The following is a 20149-nucleotide window of genomic DNA, read 5'->3' as shown; positions in this document are numbered from 1 at the left end:
ATTCCTACCTGTTCAGTGACCTTGGTCAAATTTCCACCAATGGTTCATGTAAACTGTTCAAATGGCTGAATACTGCCTCTGTCACTCACATGTATACTTTTAGACACTGTCAGTAGGAATAATTGCTCAGATTATTTTCTATAAACTGTCTGGTACTTGGGAGTTGCTGAATATTCAATTCCTCTGAATGACTTTCACAGAGTTCTCTTAAGCTAGATTTATTGGGATGGATAGCAAAATACAATAATTCCAGTCATTCAACCATTCCCATTTCAAAACATATACATATATTATTCTTTGACTCCTGCATACTATTTAAGTGGGAATAATTACTGCTTTCTTTCAAATAAGAGGAAATTTTGAAATTCTTTAAATATTCTAAAGGATTATGCTTCATGTTTTTACATTTGTTCTGGCTGTGAGATACTCTTTTGTGTTCAGGTCTGGCCTCAGAAGGATAATGTAGCACTTGGGGATGAAGATGCAGCCCAGCAGACCAGCACTGGAGGCCAGGATGGAGAAAACCTGAACAGCCACCATGTATTTCCCTTTGGTGCTCAGGTAGGTGGGCACAAAGGTCACCCAGACACTGCAGAAGACCAGCATGCTGAAGGTGATCAGTTTGGCTTCGTTGAAGGCCCCAGGCAGATTCCTGGCCAGGAAAGCTACCGTGAAGCAGATGGCAGCCAGGAAGCCCATGTAGCTGAGGGTGATGTAGAACATGACAACAGCCCCTTCGTTGCATTGCAGGGTGATCTCTCCAGGCTGGGAGTGGAGGTCAGAGTCAGGGAAGGGGGGAGAAACCCCCAGCCAGATGGAGCAGATGACAATTTGGACAGTGGAAGAAGAAAGGATGATGGAGTTGGCCAAGCTCTTCCCCAGCCATCTCTTCACTCGGTTTCCTGGTTTTGTGGCAAGAAAGGCCAGCACCACTGTGATGGTTTTGGCCAAGAGAGAAGAAATGGCAACTGAGAAGATGAGGCTGAAAACTGTTTGTCGGAGAAGGCAGGTGGCTTTCCTTGGTTGACCAATGAAGAGAGAAGGAGACAAAAAGCAAAGCAGGAGGGAGACCAGGAGGATGTAGGAGAGGTCCCGGTTGTTGGCTTTGACAATGGGAGTTTCTTGGAATTTAATGAAAATGATTAAAACAAGGCTTGTGCTTAGGAACATGAATAGCACAAAAGAGACCAGGATAATGCTCAGATTTTCCTCATAAGACAGGAAAGTTATAACTTTGGGGATACATCGGACTCTGTCCACATTTGGATATTTATCATCTGGACACTTGGTGCATTTTTCTGTATCTGAGAAAGCAAAAAGCAATTTTCTTTCATATTCTGTCCTTTCATCTTACAAGAAATAACTTCTTTGTACAATAGAAGGTGTACAAAGTTCTTGGAAAATGGCCATTTTCCAAGAAGTATTTCTAAACAATTTCATTAAAACGTACATAAGAAGGATATTTTTAAAAATGTAGCTAGGTAAATGAAGTTGAGGGAAGTCATAAGATGTTAATTTCTGGTGCAATGTGTATAATCTTCATAGGAACCTACATTATTAGAGGTTAATAATAAATCATATAATCTTTTTAAGCAAACATCCTGAGTCCTTCCCCATGGCAGTTAAAATAACGGATTTGAAGGATACCTAGAGTATCTTCTAACATCTGGAAACAACCTGGAATTAATGAGAAACTTTCTATCAGTGAGAATAATTAACCAGTGGAAGAGCTTGCGTCCAAAGGTTTTGGGTTCTTCAAAATTGCAGGTGGATAGTCACTTGACTGAAATAGTATAGGTTCTCCTGTTTGAGCAGGGGTGAGTGGGGGCAGACTAGAAGGCCTCCAAGGTCACTTCCAGCCCTATTTTTATTCATTGATTGATCTATCTGACTGTCAGAATATCTGTGTAATGAGTTTTTCCCATAGTTATCCAAAGCACCACATTATGGACCTTCTCAGTGATCCTCAAGGGGAGGCCAATACACAGTAAATTGCAAGCTCTTTCAGAAGATGGACCTAAAAGTATTAATCAAGTTTCAAAGATCTCAGATGTTCCTAGAAAGGTAAACTTAGCAGCACTTATCCAAACTAAAAAATGGAAGAGGTATTTTCTCTGCTGTTAGTAAAGCTTGCTCAGTCTGCCACATCCTCCTCCCACCTCTTCCTAGGCCTCCTTCAAAGTCTTTTTGATTTATTTCCTTTTAAATAAGAAATTGTGGAGGTTATTTGCTTCAATCTGCTTTTTAAACTTCCACTTTCATGAAAATGTTCTGAATGGATCCAGTTCCACAAAGTCTCCCATTTTCCTCAGTCACCCACCTTCCTGAGTGGAGAAGGTCCCCTCCGGACAAGGAACGCAATCGTAGCAGCAAACTGGCTCTCCTTCTCGAGCCCTCTTGACAAATCCAGGATGACAACTTTCCACACATTTGGACTGAGGTAGAGACTGAGCAGAAAAAGAAGGAATGCCAAAGGAAAGATATTAGGACTTTCCATCCATAGAAGATGGAAGTAAAAATGGATGGAGACAAGTAGCCTCTGGTCTTAATTGAGGTAAATTTGAAAACTCTGACTCCTTCTAAACAGATGTAGGCAGTATAACAACTGGCAGTTTCTTCATTTGACTCCTTTTTTGCTTTTAGAATATAACATTACAATAAAGTACTTTTCTATTTAATAAAGTCTGAAGGGATGGCATTGCAGAAAAATATTTAAGTATGATGATATATTCATATTAAAACTTAGAATAAAGTTTACTATAAAAGATTTAGGATACAGTGATCCCTCAATTTTCGCGGGGGTTGCGTTCCCAGACTGCCTGCAATTGTCGAATTCCTGCGAAGTAGAGATGTGGAAGTAAAAAACACCATTTTTGGCTATGGACAGCCAAAAACTACCCCCGCGTGCCCTTATGCAAGGCCGCGCAAGGAGGCGGGCTTGAAGTTGGGGGCGGGGATTGACAAAAGTGCAGATTGCGGCAAAGATTGTTTTGAATGTCAGCCCCCCCAGCTCCCCCAGTGCCTCTGGCCCCCTCACCGCTACCCCCCACCCGCCTGATCTGCCCCTCTCACCAGCTTTCTTGGGGCATGGGTCCTCCTGCAGCAGCGATGACGGCTACGGCTTCTCGTCCTCCTCATTCGGCTGCTAGCTGCTCTTAGCGCTTTGAGAATGCCCGCCCTGCCCCTCTCGCAGTCCCTTAGCTGAGAGCGCTTTCGTCCCAGCTGTCAGTGAGGGGGATGCAGGAGAGGCAGGGCAGGCGTTCTCACAGAGAGAGAGCAACAGACAGAGCGAGATAGAAAGGAGAGAGTGAGAGAGAGAGAGAGAGAGAGCAAGAGGGGGGAGAGTGGAAGGTAGAGAGAGAGAGAGAAATGATAGAAAAAAGGGGAGAAAAAAGAGAAATGAGAAAATGATTGAAGCAGAGAATGACAGGAAAGAGATAGAAAGAGAGAGAGAAGTGACTCTTGGTGATGACGTATGACATCATCGGTTGGGAAAAACCGTGGTATAGAAAAAAAACGTGGAGTATTTTTTAATTAATATTTTTTGAAAAACTGTGGTATAACTGTTTCGCGAAGTTTGAACCCGCGAAAATCGAGGGATCACTATACTTTTATTTCATTCAGGGTCTTTTTTAAAATGTAGAATAAAACTATGATGAAGAAAGAAACCTCTACCAGTAAGATCTTAAAAGATTTCCATAAAACATGGCAATGCTACTCCACTTAGGTCCTGTTTATTGTAGAATTTCCATTAGATGACACCAACTGGCATGGAATCCCAACCACCTGGGAGACTCTAGGCTTTCCCCACTTGAAATGGGACCTCAGACTTTGGAAAACACAGAAAAGACAGCAAAATTTCTCCCACCTTATTAAGCAACTTTAGCTGTGAAAGAGCATCTTGGTTGATAGAAAGTCTCTGTCTTTCAAAATATGCCAGAAACTCTTCCTTGGCATCCTCCTTGGGAAGAATCAAGAAGCTGTAAATGATCAGATCTGCTTTTATCTCTCCATTTTGGTCCAAGTACAGTTTCCAGTCAGAAATATTCCAAAATTCATTCTTCTCCAGAAAGGGATGAAACTAGAATGGAAACATCCATGAATTTGAAATTCAGAAAACATTATTTCTTATCCCACATTGAATTTTTCTTCTACAATTGTCTAATCTCCAAATATGGTTAAATAACACTGCCATTATCTTCAAAAATGAATGAAAAGATTTGAGAAAAAATTGTCAATCATACACTGACAAAATACAAAGAAAATATAATTGACACAATTGGTCAATTATAGGGAAACATTCTAGAGCAGATGAGAAATGAAATTAATAGAGAGAAAAAGATGATTCATAAACTCTTTGAAAGCAACAGGTAGATTGCCAGAAAGCATGAGTTTATCAAGAAGAAAGGTGTCAAGCTAATCTTCTCCCCGGTCATCCTGATGGAAAACACTGCCAGATGTGCTAATTCTACTTGATTGTAATAGGACATTAACCAAATGTCATTAGCTAAATTGGCCATCCTGAACTGGCTGGTTGAATTTCTTAATTAATTCAAAGTTGTGGAATTTCAACACTGTTCTGGTTTTAGCTATTACAAATAACTTTTACTAAATGCAGTATTTCATAAACAAAGAAACTCCATCTTTATTCTCTTCCTTCCATATTCAAAATACACTTCATAATAGGACATTTCTTGTTCTCCCGTTGTCTCTCCTAATTACATTCCTTTTGCATTCCTCCCAGCCTCCTCCGTTCACCAAGATTTATGTACTCACAGCATGATTCAAAAACAGCAGAAATGACTAGGAAATAACAGAATGAGTTTGCTTGCTTGGAAGCTGATTGGGAACACTTTCCATTTTTGTTCTGCAACATTGAAACTCCACCCTTCTTCCCCACTGACCCCCTGACGTACCAAATACATCACTCCAGTATTTAATCCATTCTAAAATCTTCTTCCAAACACTTGTTCTTTACTTTTTGGACCCTTCTGAATTTAGGATCGACCCAGCGAATGTCTGATTCTTCCTCGCTAGATTCTGGACTCATAGCAACATCATGTGGCTGGCCTCCCACCTGTTCTACTACCTGTAACCCCGGGCCCACCACTAATTCATAAACACTATCTGTATCAGAGTCCTCAAGTTCTTCATCATCCTCCAACTGACCAGGAGTATGTACAACAGAAGACATAGTCAAAGGCATGAGCCAAAAATGTTCAACACAACATACACTTAGCAGATTGGGAGAAATCCTGGAACACCATTTGCAAAATCACATTATCAGCAGCATATAAAGAAAATTATTACAAATTATTTTACAGGTGGTACATACCCCCATCAAGACATGCAAAATGTTACCCGAAATTAAATGACACTTGTTGGAAATGTAAAAATGAGACCAGCACCTTTTTTCATATGTGAAAATCCAATGTGTATGGAAAACTACTCATGGGTGGCTTACAGACATTATAAAGGAGGAGATAGAGTTTACTCCAGAAAATATGCTTTTAGGAATCTGGAAAAAACAACACTCTAAGCAAACACTTTCTCTTATGACACGTAAAAATCACCGCAGTCAGAATCTCACTTGCACAGATGTGGGGAAAAAAAAACAGACCCCATCCAAAAATCTTAGCATCGATGAAATATATAGATGCATAGTAATGGACGAAATGATGAACGCAATTAAGGGAATAAAGAAACTAAAGAGACATGGCATAAGTGGCATGAATGGATCCCCCCCCCCCCCCAAAAAAAAACAAAATGTAACAATACAGGGTATCAGTGTATATAGAAATAAAAATTTAGCAATAGTGATAGATGAAACAAGTATTTATGAATACCAATTACTTTTTTCTTTTCCCTTTTATTAGATATAATTAAAGATATTCATGCTTATTGTTATTTTGTTTTCTTCTATGTTTCACTTATTATAAATGTATTTGAATGTATACAATTTAATAGAACATATAGTGTAACAAATGGTAAGCTTGAAATGAAATAGACACGGATTATGGCCTGTTAAAAAAATATATGAGAAATATTCCTTTTTACCTTTTTGGAAAATCAATAATTTTTTTTTAAAAAAAGAATCTCAGGAAGTGAACATTCTGGCTTGTGGAGACCCCAACTCAAGGACCAGGTCCCCTTGCAAGCAACAAGCTTGGAGAATTTGCAAAGAATCTACATCAACTTCAGGGAAGGACAAATACAGTATTTTTCAGAGTATAAGATACTCCGGATTATCAGATACAATTACCTTTTTTAGAGAGGAAAACAAGAAAAAAACTCTGCCTCCAAGAAATTTGCCTCCTTGCAGTAAGCAGCCCGTTTCAGCTTCAGCACAGCCTAATTAGCACAAGCAGTTAATTGTCATTTGGATCGGTCTCATCAGCTGTTTCATGCTGCAAAGATTGCCATAGTCTATTGCTGCCTGTGCGCGCTCCATTTTCCAGGCAGTAGAGATCGGGATGGATGGAAAATGAGGCACAATGGCAATCTCTAAGCCTGAAACAGTTGATGGTTGGGCAGATGCTTGTGTTAATCAGGCCGTGCTGAAGCTGAAACTGAAACAGGCTGTTTACTGTTTGCTGCAAGGAGACAAATTGCTGGGAGGTAGAGGCCAAAGGGTGGGGGCTTGGGCTGGTTGGGGCCACATTCAGTGTATAAGATGGACCCAAATTTTCACCCTCTTCTCAGGGTGGTGGTGCATCTTATACTCTGAAAAATACGGAGATCAAAGGAGCTGCTCTTAGCCTTGAGGAAAGACAAGAAGGAGAAGAGCTGAAAATATGGGGGAATCTGAGAGCCCCCTTTCAAACTGACACAATATCTTGATTGAGGAAGGGAAGATACAGACCTCTTCCAATAACTGATATACATTACAGACAAGCATAAGATCTGCTCCCTATTATTCCAGAGTGTCAGACATGGAAAAATGAATTTGGTTACAAGAGAGGAGATTTTAGCTGAATGAGAGAAAAATATCATAAAAGGAGGAGCTGTTTTAGATCTGACCAGTAAAGCAGAAAAGTTCAGTTTCTTCTTCATGGATTATCTGAATGCTAAGACTGAGCAGCCATCTGTGAGCCACCCCGAGTCTGCGGAGAGGGGTGGCATACAAATCTAAATAATAAATAAATAATAAATAAATAAATCAGAGAAGCTTTAACTGGGATTCTTGTATAGAAGGGGGGTTTGGATAGATTATCTCAGGGTCTCCTTCAAATTTATAAAGGTAAAATTCCACAATGCTAATCACAAACCTATACATACAGGATTTTATTTTTACCAGAATATAGCATTTTCAAATTAGCAGTACAGTGGTACCTCTACCTAAGAACGCCTCTACTTAAGAACTTTTCTAGATAAGAACTGGGTGTTCAAGATTTTTGGCCTCTTCTTAAGAACCATTTTCTACTTAAGAACCCGAACCCAGAAAAATTTCCCAGGAAATTTGAGAGCGGCACAAAGGCCCGGCCAGTTTCCTGCCATTCCCCCTTTAATCCCGGCCATCTCGGGCTTTTCACGGTTGCCAGAAGAGCATTTCAGTGGTGCTTCGGGAGGCTTTGGCAGAGCGAACAAAGCATTTTCCTTTCTCTGGGCACTTGGAGAGGGAATAAACCTCTGCCAGGACCCAGAGAAAAGAAACACCCCCTTCACACTGGGCAGCCCAGAGCGAAGGGAGCTCTTTCCTTTCCCTGGGCGCTTGGAGAGGGAATAAACCTCTGCCAGGACCCAGAGAAAAGAAACACTCCCTTCACACTGGGCAGCCCAGAGCGAAGGGAGCTCTTTCCTTTCCCTGGGCGCTTGGAGAGGGAATAAACCACTTCGCTCTGGTGACTCCTCATGCTGCCTCCTGTACACCGGCGTGAAGTTGCCTCCCGGAGCGTCTTGGTGTGGAAAGGCAAAAAAGGGTGCTTCAGCTCAGCTGGATCAACTCGGCTTCAGCCAAACCAAGGAGTCACCACAGCAAAGGAAAAGTGCCTGCTACAAAGTGAGCAAGTGAGAGGAGAGGGGAGCATGGGTAGGAAGAGGCAGCAGGAAGCAGCAGCAGCAGCCGCCACCTTTTGGTCAAAGGAGCGGGAGGTTTCCCCCTTTCCCCTACCTGGATTTCTCTCTCTGGCACAGTGCATGGGAGGCAGCCTTGCGCCGGGTGTATTGGAGGTGTGTGCTCCTCCTCGAAGCCTCAGAGACCCTCTTTTTTTTTTTAAGCCTTAAAGTTTTGGATTTTTTTTATTCCCCTCACCTCACCTTCTTCCTTCGGCAGTGACTCTCCTTCTCCTCTTCTTCCTCCTCCCACCCAAATTCCCAGCTTTTATTTCTTTCCTAATGGGTTTGCATTATTTGCTTTTACATTGATTCCTATGAGAAAAATTGCTTCTACTTAAGAACTTTTCTCCTTAAGAATCTGGTCACAGAACAAATTAAGTTCTTAAGTAGAGGTACCACTGTATTTACTATCAAAATGCCATGGTATCTAGTCTTTGGGACCATTATTCCCTGAATAATTAAATTGGCCACATCTGTTGAGATGGTTCCCTCTTCTCCTCTGGATTCCTTCTCCAAAGGATCTAACATTAATCGGGAAGAGCCTTCTCTGTGGGGGCCCAACCCTTTGGAACCAACTCCCCCCAGATATCAGAGTTGCCCGCACCCTCCTTGCCTTTCGTAAGCTCCTTAAAACTCACCTCTGACGTCAGGCATGGGGGAATTGAGACTTTCCCTTCCCCCTAGGCTTATAAAATGTATGCATGGTATGTCTGTATGTATGATTGATTTCTTAAATTGGGGTTTTTAAATTAACTTAAATATTAGATTTGTTTACATTGTCTTATTATTGTTGTTAGCCGCCCTGAGTCTACGGAGAGGGGCAGCATATAAATCTGATAAATAAATAAATAAATAATAAATAAATAAATAAATAAATAATAATGGATCCATATTGGGACTCCCTACCTGCCACGATTGCAGCCTTGGAGGCCCCAACCTCTTTTCTCCCTCCTTCCTTCTCCTCAATCTGGAGGAATATGCAGCATTCAAGGCCTGGGCCAGAGTCTTTATGATGCTGTAATAGAGATACTCATTTCCAAACTTTATTCTTCTCCATTTCCCCTGGGTCTGCAGTGGGGCTTTCTGGGTGCATCTTCTGCGGCTTTTGACAGAAAAGATGTTCTGTGAAACAGAACAGTGAAAATAATAATCTTGAAACTTATCTTCCACATAGAAATTGGATTCAAAGGCATCATCTTTGGGCCCCGTTTTGAGCATATAATGAAAGTTCAAAATACTGTGGATGTATTTCAGAAGTCTGTGCTTCTTTATTGCATACCCTACAAAACTTGTGAGGATCCAGACTTTCCCTTCAATGGGTGCTGGAAAGCGCAGAAGTGTTAAATGGAAAGGAAAAATTCTGTCCCAAAGGGAATCATATTCAATGAAGTGAACAAAGACATTGACTTGTCTCCACTTAGAGAGAGCATCCCTGAGGAAGGTTATATGTTCAGTTTTTGAGAATAGTCGTGATATAACAACACAAATTCCATTCCTGACAAGCATAGGAGGGAAAGTCCTCATGAAACTCTCTCCCTTCTCTGTGTCTGAAGCAAAGAGGCCAATCAAGGTCCATCTGAAATGGAGAAGCAGTTGGATAATGGCTGGGTACTGGATCCCTTCTTTGGGACTCATCTGGTGGAAAAAGGGGAATTTGCTTTTATCACTCAGAGCCTCTGAAGCAATTCCATGATTGATCTGAAAAAGCAATGAAGAATGCTGTGTTATATTTGGGGTCAGATCAAAATATTAGATTTTAATAAATCCAACTTGTCCTTGTAAATGTATTAGAATAAGTTGTAATTAGACATTGTTTGAAATATTAAAGAGAATATTAGCAAGATTGTATAATAAAAATGAAAAATAATAACCAAATTTTAAAACTATAAACAATATAAGCAATATTACTGTATTGCCTCTACAATTTAAAGCCCTTCATGGCATCGGACCAGAATATCTCCAAGACCGCCTTCTGCCGCACGAATCCCAGCGACCGATTAGGTCCCACAGAGTGGGCCTTCTCCGGGTCCCGTCAACTAAACAAAGTCGGTTGGCGGGCCCCAGGGGAAGAGCCTTCTCTGTGGTGGCCCCGACTCTCTGGAATCAGCTCCCCCCCAGAGATTAGAACTGCCCCTACCCTCCTTGCCTTTGGTAAACTCCTTAAAACCCACCTTTGTCGTCAGGCATGGGGGAACTGAGATATCTCCCCCGGGCCTATTCAATTCAATTTATGCATGGTATGCCTGTATGTATGTTTGCTTAAATAATGGTTTTTAAAAATATTTTAAATTGTAAATTATTAGATTTGTCATGAACTGTTTTATTGTGTTGTGAGCTGCCCCGAGTCTACGGAAAGGGGCAGCATACAAATCTAATAAATAAATAAATAAGTAAGTAAGTAAGTAAGTAAGTAAGTAAGTAAGTAAGTAAGTAAGTAAGTAAGTAAGTAAGTAAATAAATAAATAAATAAATAAATTTACCACAATTAGATTAACTTATTGAAATGCTGATTAGATTAACTCATTGAAATATTTCAATAAAGGGTTTTCTGTTTTTGAGAATTGGTGCATCTTTTTTCTGTTTTTACATCCTAGATTTTTTTTCTGGCTGAATCTTTTTAGCTTCTTCTCCAATTATACAAGAAACAGGCAGGCCTCAGTTCCTAATATGACTGGTCAGTTGTATAATGCAAAATGTCATAATCCCAAAAGAGTGAACCTGCCATTCAGTCGAGAGAAGGGGGAGGTTGGGTTTGATTTATTGCCTGTACCAACATAAGTTTACAGCATATATCCTGGTGCCAAGCATTTTGAGATCTCTTCATTGTGGGAGATGGGTTATGGAGGGTGGGATATAGAATATCTCACTGGAATGAGAAACAGAAGAGACTAAGGGAAACATATTCATTTAATTCATTTATTAGAATTGGAAGGGGCCTTGTAGATATCTAGTCCAATCCCCTGCTCGAGCAGGAGGGCCTACATCACCCCAGACAAATGGCAGTTCAATCTCCTCTTGAAAGTCTCATGTATTGGAGTATTCACAACCTCTGCTGGCAAGTCTTTCCACTGCTTGATCGCTCTCACCATCAGAAAAAGTTCCTACTTATTTCCAGGTTAAATCTCTCCTTGGTCAGCTTCCATCCTTTGGCCCTTGTCTGGCTTTATGGTAATTTGGAAAGATCTGATTATCTGGTTCCCAGAGCAGTTGATTAAAGTAATCCTTTTCGCACTTCTGTATTGGCTAAGTTCTGTATCTGGCTAATGGGGAGGGGGTACTGAGGCTTTAACTCTACAGTACTTGCTTTGCCTAAGGGTATTCAGACTTTGCTTTGAATAGAATGCTTTTATATTTGCTTAATAAAAGATCCCTTTGACTCTTGCTTTCCTAAGTTAGACAGAGGTAATCCTTACACAAGATTTTGAACTTAAGTCTGTTTTTGGGGTCTGTCAGTCTCCATAGATTAAATTTAATGGCAATACCCATATTTTCTGATTTATAGAAAGCAGAAATTGTATAAATTCCCAATACAACCGTGAGGGCAGCAGCTGGAGTCCTTTTACCCACCCCAAGATACTCCTCAGAGGCTGTGATTGGTTTGATTCTGCTAGTGATTTCTCTCTGAAGCCCCAAATATCAGGTTGATGTTCCTGTTCCAGCTGGTGATGGAGGAGAAGGAGGAGAAGAATGCTCTCCACCGGAACTATGGTTTTTACCATCTATTGAGGCTTTCAATAGTGCTAGTGAGCTACTAAATATTGCTAGTGAGCTACTAAACTAATTATCAGAACCTCTGACTATCGAAGACCCTTTTTGAAGACCTTTTGGGGATTGTCATTGGGAATACAGTGGTACCTCATCATACAAACTTAATTGGTTCCAGGAGGAGGTTCGTAAGGTGAAAAGTTCGTAAGATGAAACAATGTTTCCCATAGGAATAATGTAAAAGCAAATAATGCGTGCAAATCCTTCAGGAAAATCCCAAACTTTAGAAGGGAGGTGAACAGAGGGCAGCTAAAGGGGGCGGGTGGAAGAAGCAAGGCTAGGCTAAAGGGTGAGTGGGAAGGAAGAAAGGCAAGGGGGGCGCCCCTCCCTTTTCTTTCTTCAAAAGACACTGTTTCAGTGCCTTTGCAAGCACATTGTTCTCTGCAAAATCTTTCCTCCAAGCTGCCCCTCCCTTTTCTTTCTTAAAAAGACACCCTTTCAGTACCTTTGCAAGCACTTTGTTCTCTGCAAAATCTTTCCTACTCCAAGCAGCCCCTCCCTTTTCTTTCTTCAAAAGGCGCCGTTTCAGTGCCTTTGCAAGCACGTTGTTCTCTGCAAAATCTTTCCTACTCCAAGCAGCCCCTCCCTTTTCTTTCTTCAATAAAGGGAAAAAAAGAAACCCCTTCATCCCAGCAGCAGCTGCTTGGGTTCATAAGGTGAAAATAGTTCGGAAGAAGAGGCAAAAAAATCTTAAACACCGGGTTTGTATCTTGAAAAGTTCGTTAGAAGAGGCGTTCGTAAGATGAGGTACCACTGTATTGAGTGTCCACCCGTGACCACCTACAATCTGAAAAGAAAGCAAGCGAGCGTTGGCTAAATGAGCGGTGGAACAAAGTGATTAAACAAGCTGAATTTGATAGGAAAACCAACAAGCAGCTGTAATATAAACTGTGCAAGCTAGCAGGTGAATGAGTGAGTTAGTGAGTGAGCAAGCAAGTTGGCACTGACTTTGGTGAGATGGGTGCTGAGGCCGGTGTGAGAGGCTGATATCAACATCTAACAATGCTGAGGCCAGTGAGAGGGATCGGTACTAACACCCTAACGCCACACGACATGAAGGCTGGTGAGAGAGCCTGATGCCAGCATCAAGCCCCATAAGACGCAGAGGCCAGTGAGAGAGGCCGATGCCAATGCTCAACACCACATGATGTGGACGCTGGCAGAAGAGCTCGATGCCAACATCTGACATCATACGATGTGGGGTCAGTGAGAGAAGCTGACACCAATGTCCGATGCCCACCACATGATGGGGAGGCCAGTGAGAGAGGCCAACGCCGATCCCCAACGCCCGACACCTTGTGACGCAGAGGCCAGTGAGAGGGACCGATGCCAATGTCTGGTATCACTCGATGCCAAGGCAGGCAAGAGGCTTTGATACCAATGCCCATCACCTAACCTCTGAATTGGCGAGGGAGGACAAAAGGGTGCTGATGCTAACACCCAGCACCCAAGCATGTGAGCAAGTTGAGGCAAACTGGGTTCGACAGAGAAATGAACCAACAGACAGGTCGAGTAAGAAACTGGGCAGTTTTGGACCAGGACTATGTCCTTGATATCTCTCTCTTTTATATTTCCCCCCTTAATTTTAAGAGGAGGAGATAGGACTCTAATGAAAGAAGATACTTATGGACATGCTCAAAATATGAGATTTTCCCTAAAGACTGAGGTTCTGTTTGGCTTTTTAATATTAGAAAGACAATACCAAGAATCACCAGAAAAAAGGGAAGTATATGAATCTCTAATGGGCTACAAACACGAACTAAACTTATTAGATCAACAAGAGTATAGCCAGAATATTAAACTCGCTAGACAAACGTTCTTTGACAATGCAAATAAACCAGGCAGATGGCTGGCATATAAAATTAAAAAGGAAAAGGAAAATAGAATGATACATCAATTAATCGATGCAGAAGGGAAATTACAACATAATGAACAAAAATTAAAAGAAATTATTTTAGGATATTATGAGATATTATATATACACAGGAAGAAATCGATCTAACCAAAATAGATAGATACTTGCTACAAAACAATGTGATGGAAATAAAAGAAGAAAATAGGGAAATGTTAAATAGGGAGATTACTGCAATAGAGCTTCAAAATGCTGTTAAAAAACAAAAAAATAACAAATCGCCAGGCCCGGAGGGATACCCGGGAGAATATTATATGTATTTTGGAGAGTCCCTAGAACAATTAGAAATTTATAATGAAACATTATTGAAAGCTAGAATACCCTAAACATGGAAAGAGACATATATCACCATGATACCGAAAGAAGGTGCCAACACAAATCAAGTTAGCGATTATAGGCCAATTGCCCTCCTAAACACAGATTACAAAATTTTCACCTCAATATTAGCGGAAATATTTTAAAAAAATATTAAACAAAATTATACATATCAATCAGAATGATTTTCTACCAATGAGACAAATTAGGAATAATACAATACAATACGTACTGGACATAATTTAATATTATGAAGCACATCCTGAGAAACAAACAGCATTGATTTTTTTTGGAAGCGCAGAAAGCCTTTGACAATGTAAATTGGCAATATATGAAAAAATTAAAACAACAAATGAGATTTGGCCCAAAATTTGAACAATTAATAGAAAACATATATACCACCCAGAAAGCCAAAGTAATTGTTAACAATGAAGCGACTAAAACATTTCAAATAAATAAAGGAGTTGGACAAGGATGCCTGCTATCTCCTTTGCTCTTCATATTAGTTCTTGAAACTCTGTTAAATGAGATTCGCAAAGACAGCAATATTAAAGGAACAAAAGTTTAAAAGGAAGAGTACAAATTACAGGCTTTCGCGGATGATTTAGTCTACGGAAAGGGGCGGCATACAAATCTAATAAATAATAATAATAATAATAATAATAATAATAATAATAATAATATTTTTTCTTAGGAGAACCGTTAGAGATAAGACAATATTTAATAGGAAAAATAGAAGAATATGGAGAGGCGTCAGGCCTAAAAGTTAATAAACAAAAAACAAAATTCATGACTAAAAATATGTCTAATAAGCAAAATGAGGGATTAGAAATCAAATTAGGATTCACAAATACAAAGAGAATTAAATATTTAGGAATAAATTTAACTAACAGATGCTCATCAATAAAAGAAGATTTGGAAGGGACCTTGCAAATCTTCTAGTCTAACCCTCTGCTCAAGCATATACTATACTATTCCAGATAAGTAGCTGTCTAGTGTCTTTTTAAAAATCTCCAGTGTTGGAGCGCCCACAACTTCTGCAGACAAATTATTCCACTGATTAATTATTCTAAGTGTCAGGAAAGGTCTTCTTAGTTCTAGATTGTTTCTCTTGATTAGTTTCAATCCATTGTTTCTGGTTTTTGGAAAATAGGTTGATCCCCCCTTTTCATTGTGGCAGCCCCTGAAATATTGTACATTGTTATTATGTCACCCCTAATCCTTTTCATTAAATTAGACATATCCAATTCCTGCAACTGTTCTTCATATGTTTTAGTCCCCAGTCCCTTAATTATCTTAGTCTCTATATCTTTTTTATAATATGGTGATCAAAATTGGATGCAGTATTCCAAGTGTGGTCTTGCCATGGCATTATAAAGCGGTACTAATACTTCACATGATCTTGATTTTATTCATCTGTTAATGCAAACATTTTTGGCTCTTTTGGCCGTTCTCACACATTGTTGGTCAATTTTTAATAGTTTGTTCACTGGAACTCCAAGATGCTTCTCATAGTTACTGCAAATGAGGCAGGTTTTATCTAATCTGTAAGTGTACATTTCTATGCACTTTTCTAGCCTAAGTGCAAAACCTTACATTTCTCTACATTAAATTACAATTTGTTAGGTAGGCCCAGGGTTCAAGTCTATCTAGATTCATCTGTATCTCTTCAGCCTATCTTCTGGGGTATTGGCTATTTCTGCAACTTTAGTGTTGTCTTCAAATTTGATGATGTCACCATTTCTCCCCTCACCCAAATCATTCATGAAGATGTTGAAGGGTACTGGGCCTAAAATAGAACCTTGGGGTCTTCCACTACTTGTTTCCCCTCTATGCAGACTTAGTTCCTTTGAGGATCTCAGGCTGATTCCACCTGGGCACGATGCTCTCTATCCCACATATCTTTAGCTTACTGAGAAATAGGTTTATTTGTCAAAGTCCTTCTGAAATCCAAGTTAATTTAGTAATTGTTGCCAATAAATAAATAAAATAAAATGAATGAATGAATAAATAAGTAAAATTTATTTATGATCTGCTTTTTGTCCTGCATTATTCCAGTAAATTATTCATAGCTATACTGAATAACAAAGGTTCAAGTATGTTTCTTTCTCTTCCCCCTTGGTAAGCATAGATCTTTCTTCTCATGTTTCCCATTGAGCCCGAACCTCCCTCTCAAACAAGGGCTTAGATCTGGGCCAACAGTCTGAGCTCCGTTTTGAGGATAATCCAATGTTCCCCATCGTATTTCTCTATTTATTGAGTCAAACGCTGCACTACCATGTAAAAAGACAGCAAATCTTGTTTCACCTCACTGATATAGATTAGATATTTCAAGACAAATTTGAGCCAATATATGATTATTAACATGCATTATTTCTTAGAATATCTATATAACTCTATTTAACTCTAGCTAAAACATTCTGGTTCTTCTACAAGGAATGCATTTTTCTTAAGTTTAATTAAGAGGGGCATGGCATAAATTTTAGCTACAATATCTGCCAGTCTATAATTGCTGGAGTCCTTTTTATTCCACATTTTAGATAGATAAAATGCTACTATTGTCAACTTCAATCTGAGTAGATAGGGCAGGTGAAAATGAAGATGCCAGTAGAGGCACCAACAATCAGGGATATTTTTTGATCAGTTAAATAGTTGGTAGAATGTCTTCTCCATGAAATATATTGCTTGCATTTCAGGCCTTTTATGATTAATCTCAACATGAACATAATGGAGTAAAACATTGACATTTTTGCTAATATGGAGAAAAATAACTCTTGAATTCCATGGAGAAGATATGATTACATCTATTGCTCACCCACCACCACCCATCACTTACTTTTTCCAGATGGAAAAGAACACATACAAACCTGTGGGACATTGTAGGTGTCTCCTAATGATGATGCCTGGATGGAGATTTCCCTGTCAGCTACATCAAAAAGAGTTAGAAGGTTGTCCTTCTGGCTGTAGTTGGGGACATTGCCTTCTCCAGTGGAGAGAATATCCAGCAAGGCATCTGAAGTGTGGAAAGTACTGAAATAGTTGTCATGGATATTATAGCCAAGTGTGAGGTTGTTCAGGAACTGGGAATTCTTATTGGCCATTTGAATGTTGAAAATTAATCGTAAGCCATGTGAAAAACCATAAACATCCCTATTATAAAAAAAAGTGTTATTATAATCAATAACAACCAAAATGCTTTTAATATAGAATTCTGCTCAAGCCTACTGAGTCTTAAAACAACATTGATGCAAAAGCAATGATCAGTTACACAAATATGGAAATTGGCTGAGAAATGGGAACTACAACTGTCCACTACTTTAAATAAAATTCATTATGTAAATGATAAATTAAAGATTGAACAAAGAGAGGAAAATAATCTGCAACCCTTTCAGTTTTTTTTCAGATCCCAGTCTCTTTCACAAAATCATACAATAGAGAGAAGCCATGGAAATCAAAATAATTCAGGAAATTAGATATATCTTCTAATATAGGAATAAATGGGAAAAAAAACAGAAAAGGAGGAGAACGTTAGAATGGACAGAGTGCAACTCCATCACCCTGAATGACTTACGAATCATGGAAAACAAACTGAAGAGAAGGAGGCACTTTGAAAAGCAACTTTACATGCGATATTTCATTTCCAGTGAGGACTATTCCAAGGAGATGGTCTCCTGGGCTGTAAAAGCTCTGTGGTTTATTTCCATTCTGGTGCTCCAAACTCAGTGGACATTTCATTCTCCGCTTCCCAGAGACTGGATGGGACAAAAGCAGCATCAGAACCAGAAGCAGGAGGTCCATAATTTATGGGTTGACTCAATCAATCTCCTTCCTGTTCCTAAAGAAGAATTAGAAGAATCAAAGAACTCTAACAAGGTGGAATATGATCCAGTTGCTTTCCTGATTCAAACACAGAGAAACATTCAGCTTCATGTGGAAAGGAGAGAGACCTATGTGCAAAAGCACAGATTCTGCCTGTCCTCAAACTCCATATTTCTCTGCCCAGTCTCCCCAGGAGGATTCAGCCAAAGAGCAGAGCTGAAACTTTTATTATAATTCTCCTTCTCAGGAGAGATCCTTTGATAATTCAACTTTGGAAAACTCTTGGCAGAGAAATGAAAGGCAAATAATCCCCATATGGCATATAATGACAGGGGCAGAGATGGAATTAAATCAGTCATCTAAAATTGAGAGGTTTGGGAGCTCCATGTTTGAAACTGACCCTGGAGGGAATACACAGGCAATGTGGCTGAAGAAACAAATAAATATGAGATTTGTTTGATAAAGACAAAGTCCCAGGGGGCCAGTTAATGCCAGAGCATCTCACAGATCTGAAATAGATGCCTCCTGGGTTAAAGCTAAAATCTATTTATTTTGAAAGTTAAAGCTCAAAGGCACCACAGAAAAGGGCTGATGCAATAGTTCAGCCAGTCTGTTGAACAAAGTCAACTTTATTGAAAAACTAGTTACCAGAACTTTGCAGAGTTAAAAAAATCTTTCTCTCTTTCAGACACACACATAGACAAACACAGATATAAGTTATCCCCCTCTCTCTCATACAGCACACACACACACACACACACACACACACACACACACACACACACAGAGAGAGAGAGAGACAGAAGTTAGAAAAAATTGGGTAGTTTTAGCTGTCCTTTTCACTGCCTCTACCGTGGTCGCCGTGCCTTTTCCTCTTGCTTAGCTCGACCACAGTGGCTCCCTGAGTGAAGGCACAGGCGGCGGCAATAATCTCTGCACTTTCTACAGCTGCCTGGCTGGGCTGTCCAGAGGGAAGTGGCAGCTCCCACCCGAGAAACCCACGGTGACGGCCGCTGGCTTGGCAGGAGGCACCAGCGATAGACATAAGTAGTGGGAGAAGGAAAGGGAGCCATGGCCATCGCCCCTGCCCCCCCGGACGCACTTTCCCTGTCACGAATTGTGCCGTTGCGACCTCTCCGCGGCACTAGACCCCGTAGAGCTCCATGGTTCAACGAGGAGCTCCGGGAGTTGAAACGCCAGAAGAGACGTCTAGAGAAGTGATGGAGAAAGAGTAAGTCCGAATCTGATCGAACACTTGTAAGAGCTCATATTAAGACTTACAAAGTGGCGCTCAAGGCGGCAAGATGTGCGTATCATGCCACCTTGATTGCATCAGCGGAATCCCACCTGGCCGCTCTGTTTAGGGTAACCTACTCCCTTCTTAACCAGGGGGGAGTTGGGGAGCCCTTGCAGAGCAGTGCTGAGGATTTTAACGCATTTTTCGCTGATAAAATCGCTCGGATCCGAGTGGACCACGACTCCAATTGTAAAACAGAGTTGACTGACAACGAGTCAGTCGAGGTGACTGGGGCTAAACGTCTTTGTCCATCTGTCTGGGAGGAGTTTGACTTGGTGACACCTGATGAAGTGGACAAGGCCATTGGAGCTGTGAGTTCCGCCACCTGTCTACTGGATACGTGTCCCTCTTGGTTGCTTTCGGCCAGTCGAGAGGTGACACGGAGCTGGTTCCAGGAGATTGTCAACGCCTCCTTGGGGAAGGGGTCCTTTCCGGCTCCTTATAAGGAGGCACTTGTGCGCCCCCTCCTCAAGAAGCCTTCCCTGGACCCAGCCGTGCTCAATAACTACCGTCCAGTCTCCAACCTTCCCTTTATGGGGAAGGTTGTTGAGAAGGTGGTGGCACTTCAACTCCAGTGGTCCTTGGAAGAAGCCAATTATCTAGGTCCTCAGCAGTCTGGATTCAGGCCCGTTACAGCACGGTATCTGCTTTGGTCGCGTTGATGGGTGATCTCTGGCGGAACCTGGACAGGGGCTTGTCCTCTGTCCTGGTGCTTTTTGACCTCTCAGCAGGTTTCAATACCATCGACCATGGTATCCTTCTGCGCCGGCTGGAGGGGTTGGGAGTGGGAGGCACTGTTCTCCAGTGGTTCTCCTCCTATTTCTCCGGTCGGTCGCAGTTGGTGTTAGTGGGGGGTCAGAGGTCGACCTCTAGGTCCCTCCCTTGTGGGGTGCCTCAGGGGTTGGTCCTCTCCCTCCTGCTATTTAATATCTACATGAAACTGCTGGGTGAGATCATCCAAGGGCATGGGGTGAGGTATCATCAAT

General features: G+C 40.8%; 1 protein-coding gene across 1 annotated transcript; it reads right to left on the bottom strand.

Annotated features, from left to right (window-relative positions):
* Positions 1–393: 393 nt before the first annotated feature.
* LOC139170724 (vomeronasal type-2 receptor 26-like) lies at positions 394–17845 on the bottom strand. Its single transcript, XM_070758213.1, has 6 exons — positions 17619–17845; positions 16915–17197; positions 8962–9753; positions 3869–4081; positions 2321–2447; positions 394–1304 (listed from the first exon to the last, which is right to left on the bottom strand). The coding sequence occupies exons 1-6, from the start codon at positions 17843–17845 to the stop codon at positions 394–396; spliced, it is 2553 nt and encodes an 850-aa protein (XP_070614314.1).
* Between the last annotated feature and the right edge of the window lie 2304 nt (positions 17846–20149).

This window comes from Erythrolamprus reginae, chromosome 8 (assembly GCF_031021105.1).
Source record: "Erythrolamprus reginae isolate rEryReg1 chromosome 8, rEryReg1.hap1, whole genome shotgun sequence".
NCBI classification, from domain to species: Eukaryota; Metazoa; Chordata; class Lepidosauria; order Squamata; family Dipsadidae; genus Erythrolamprus; species Erythrolamprus reginae.
The sequence above is the reverse complement of the archived record's forward strand: the minus strand, read 5'-3'. Positions and strand labels throughout refer to the sequence as shown.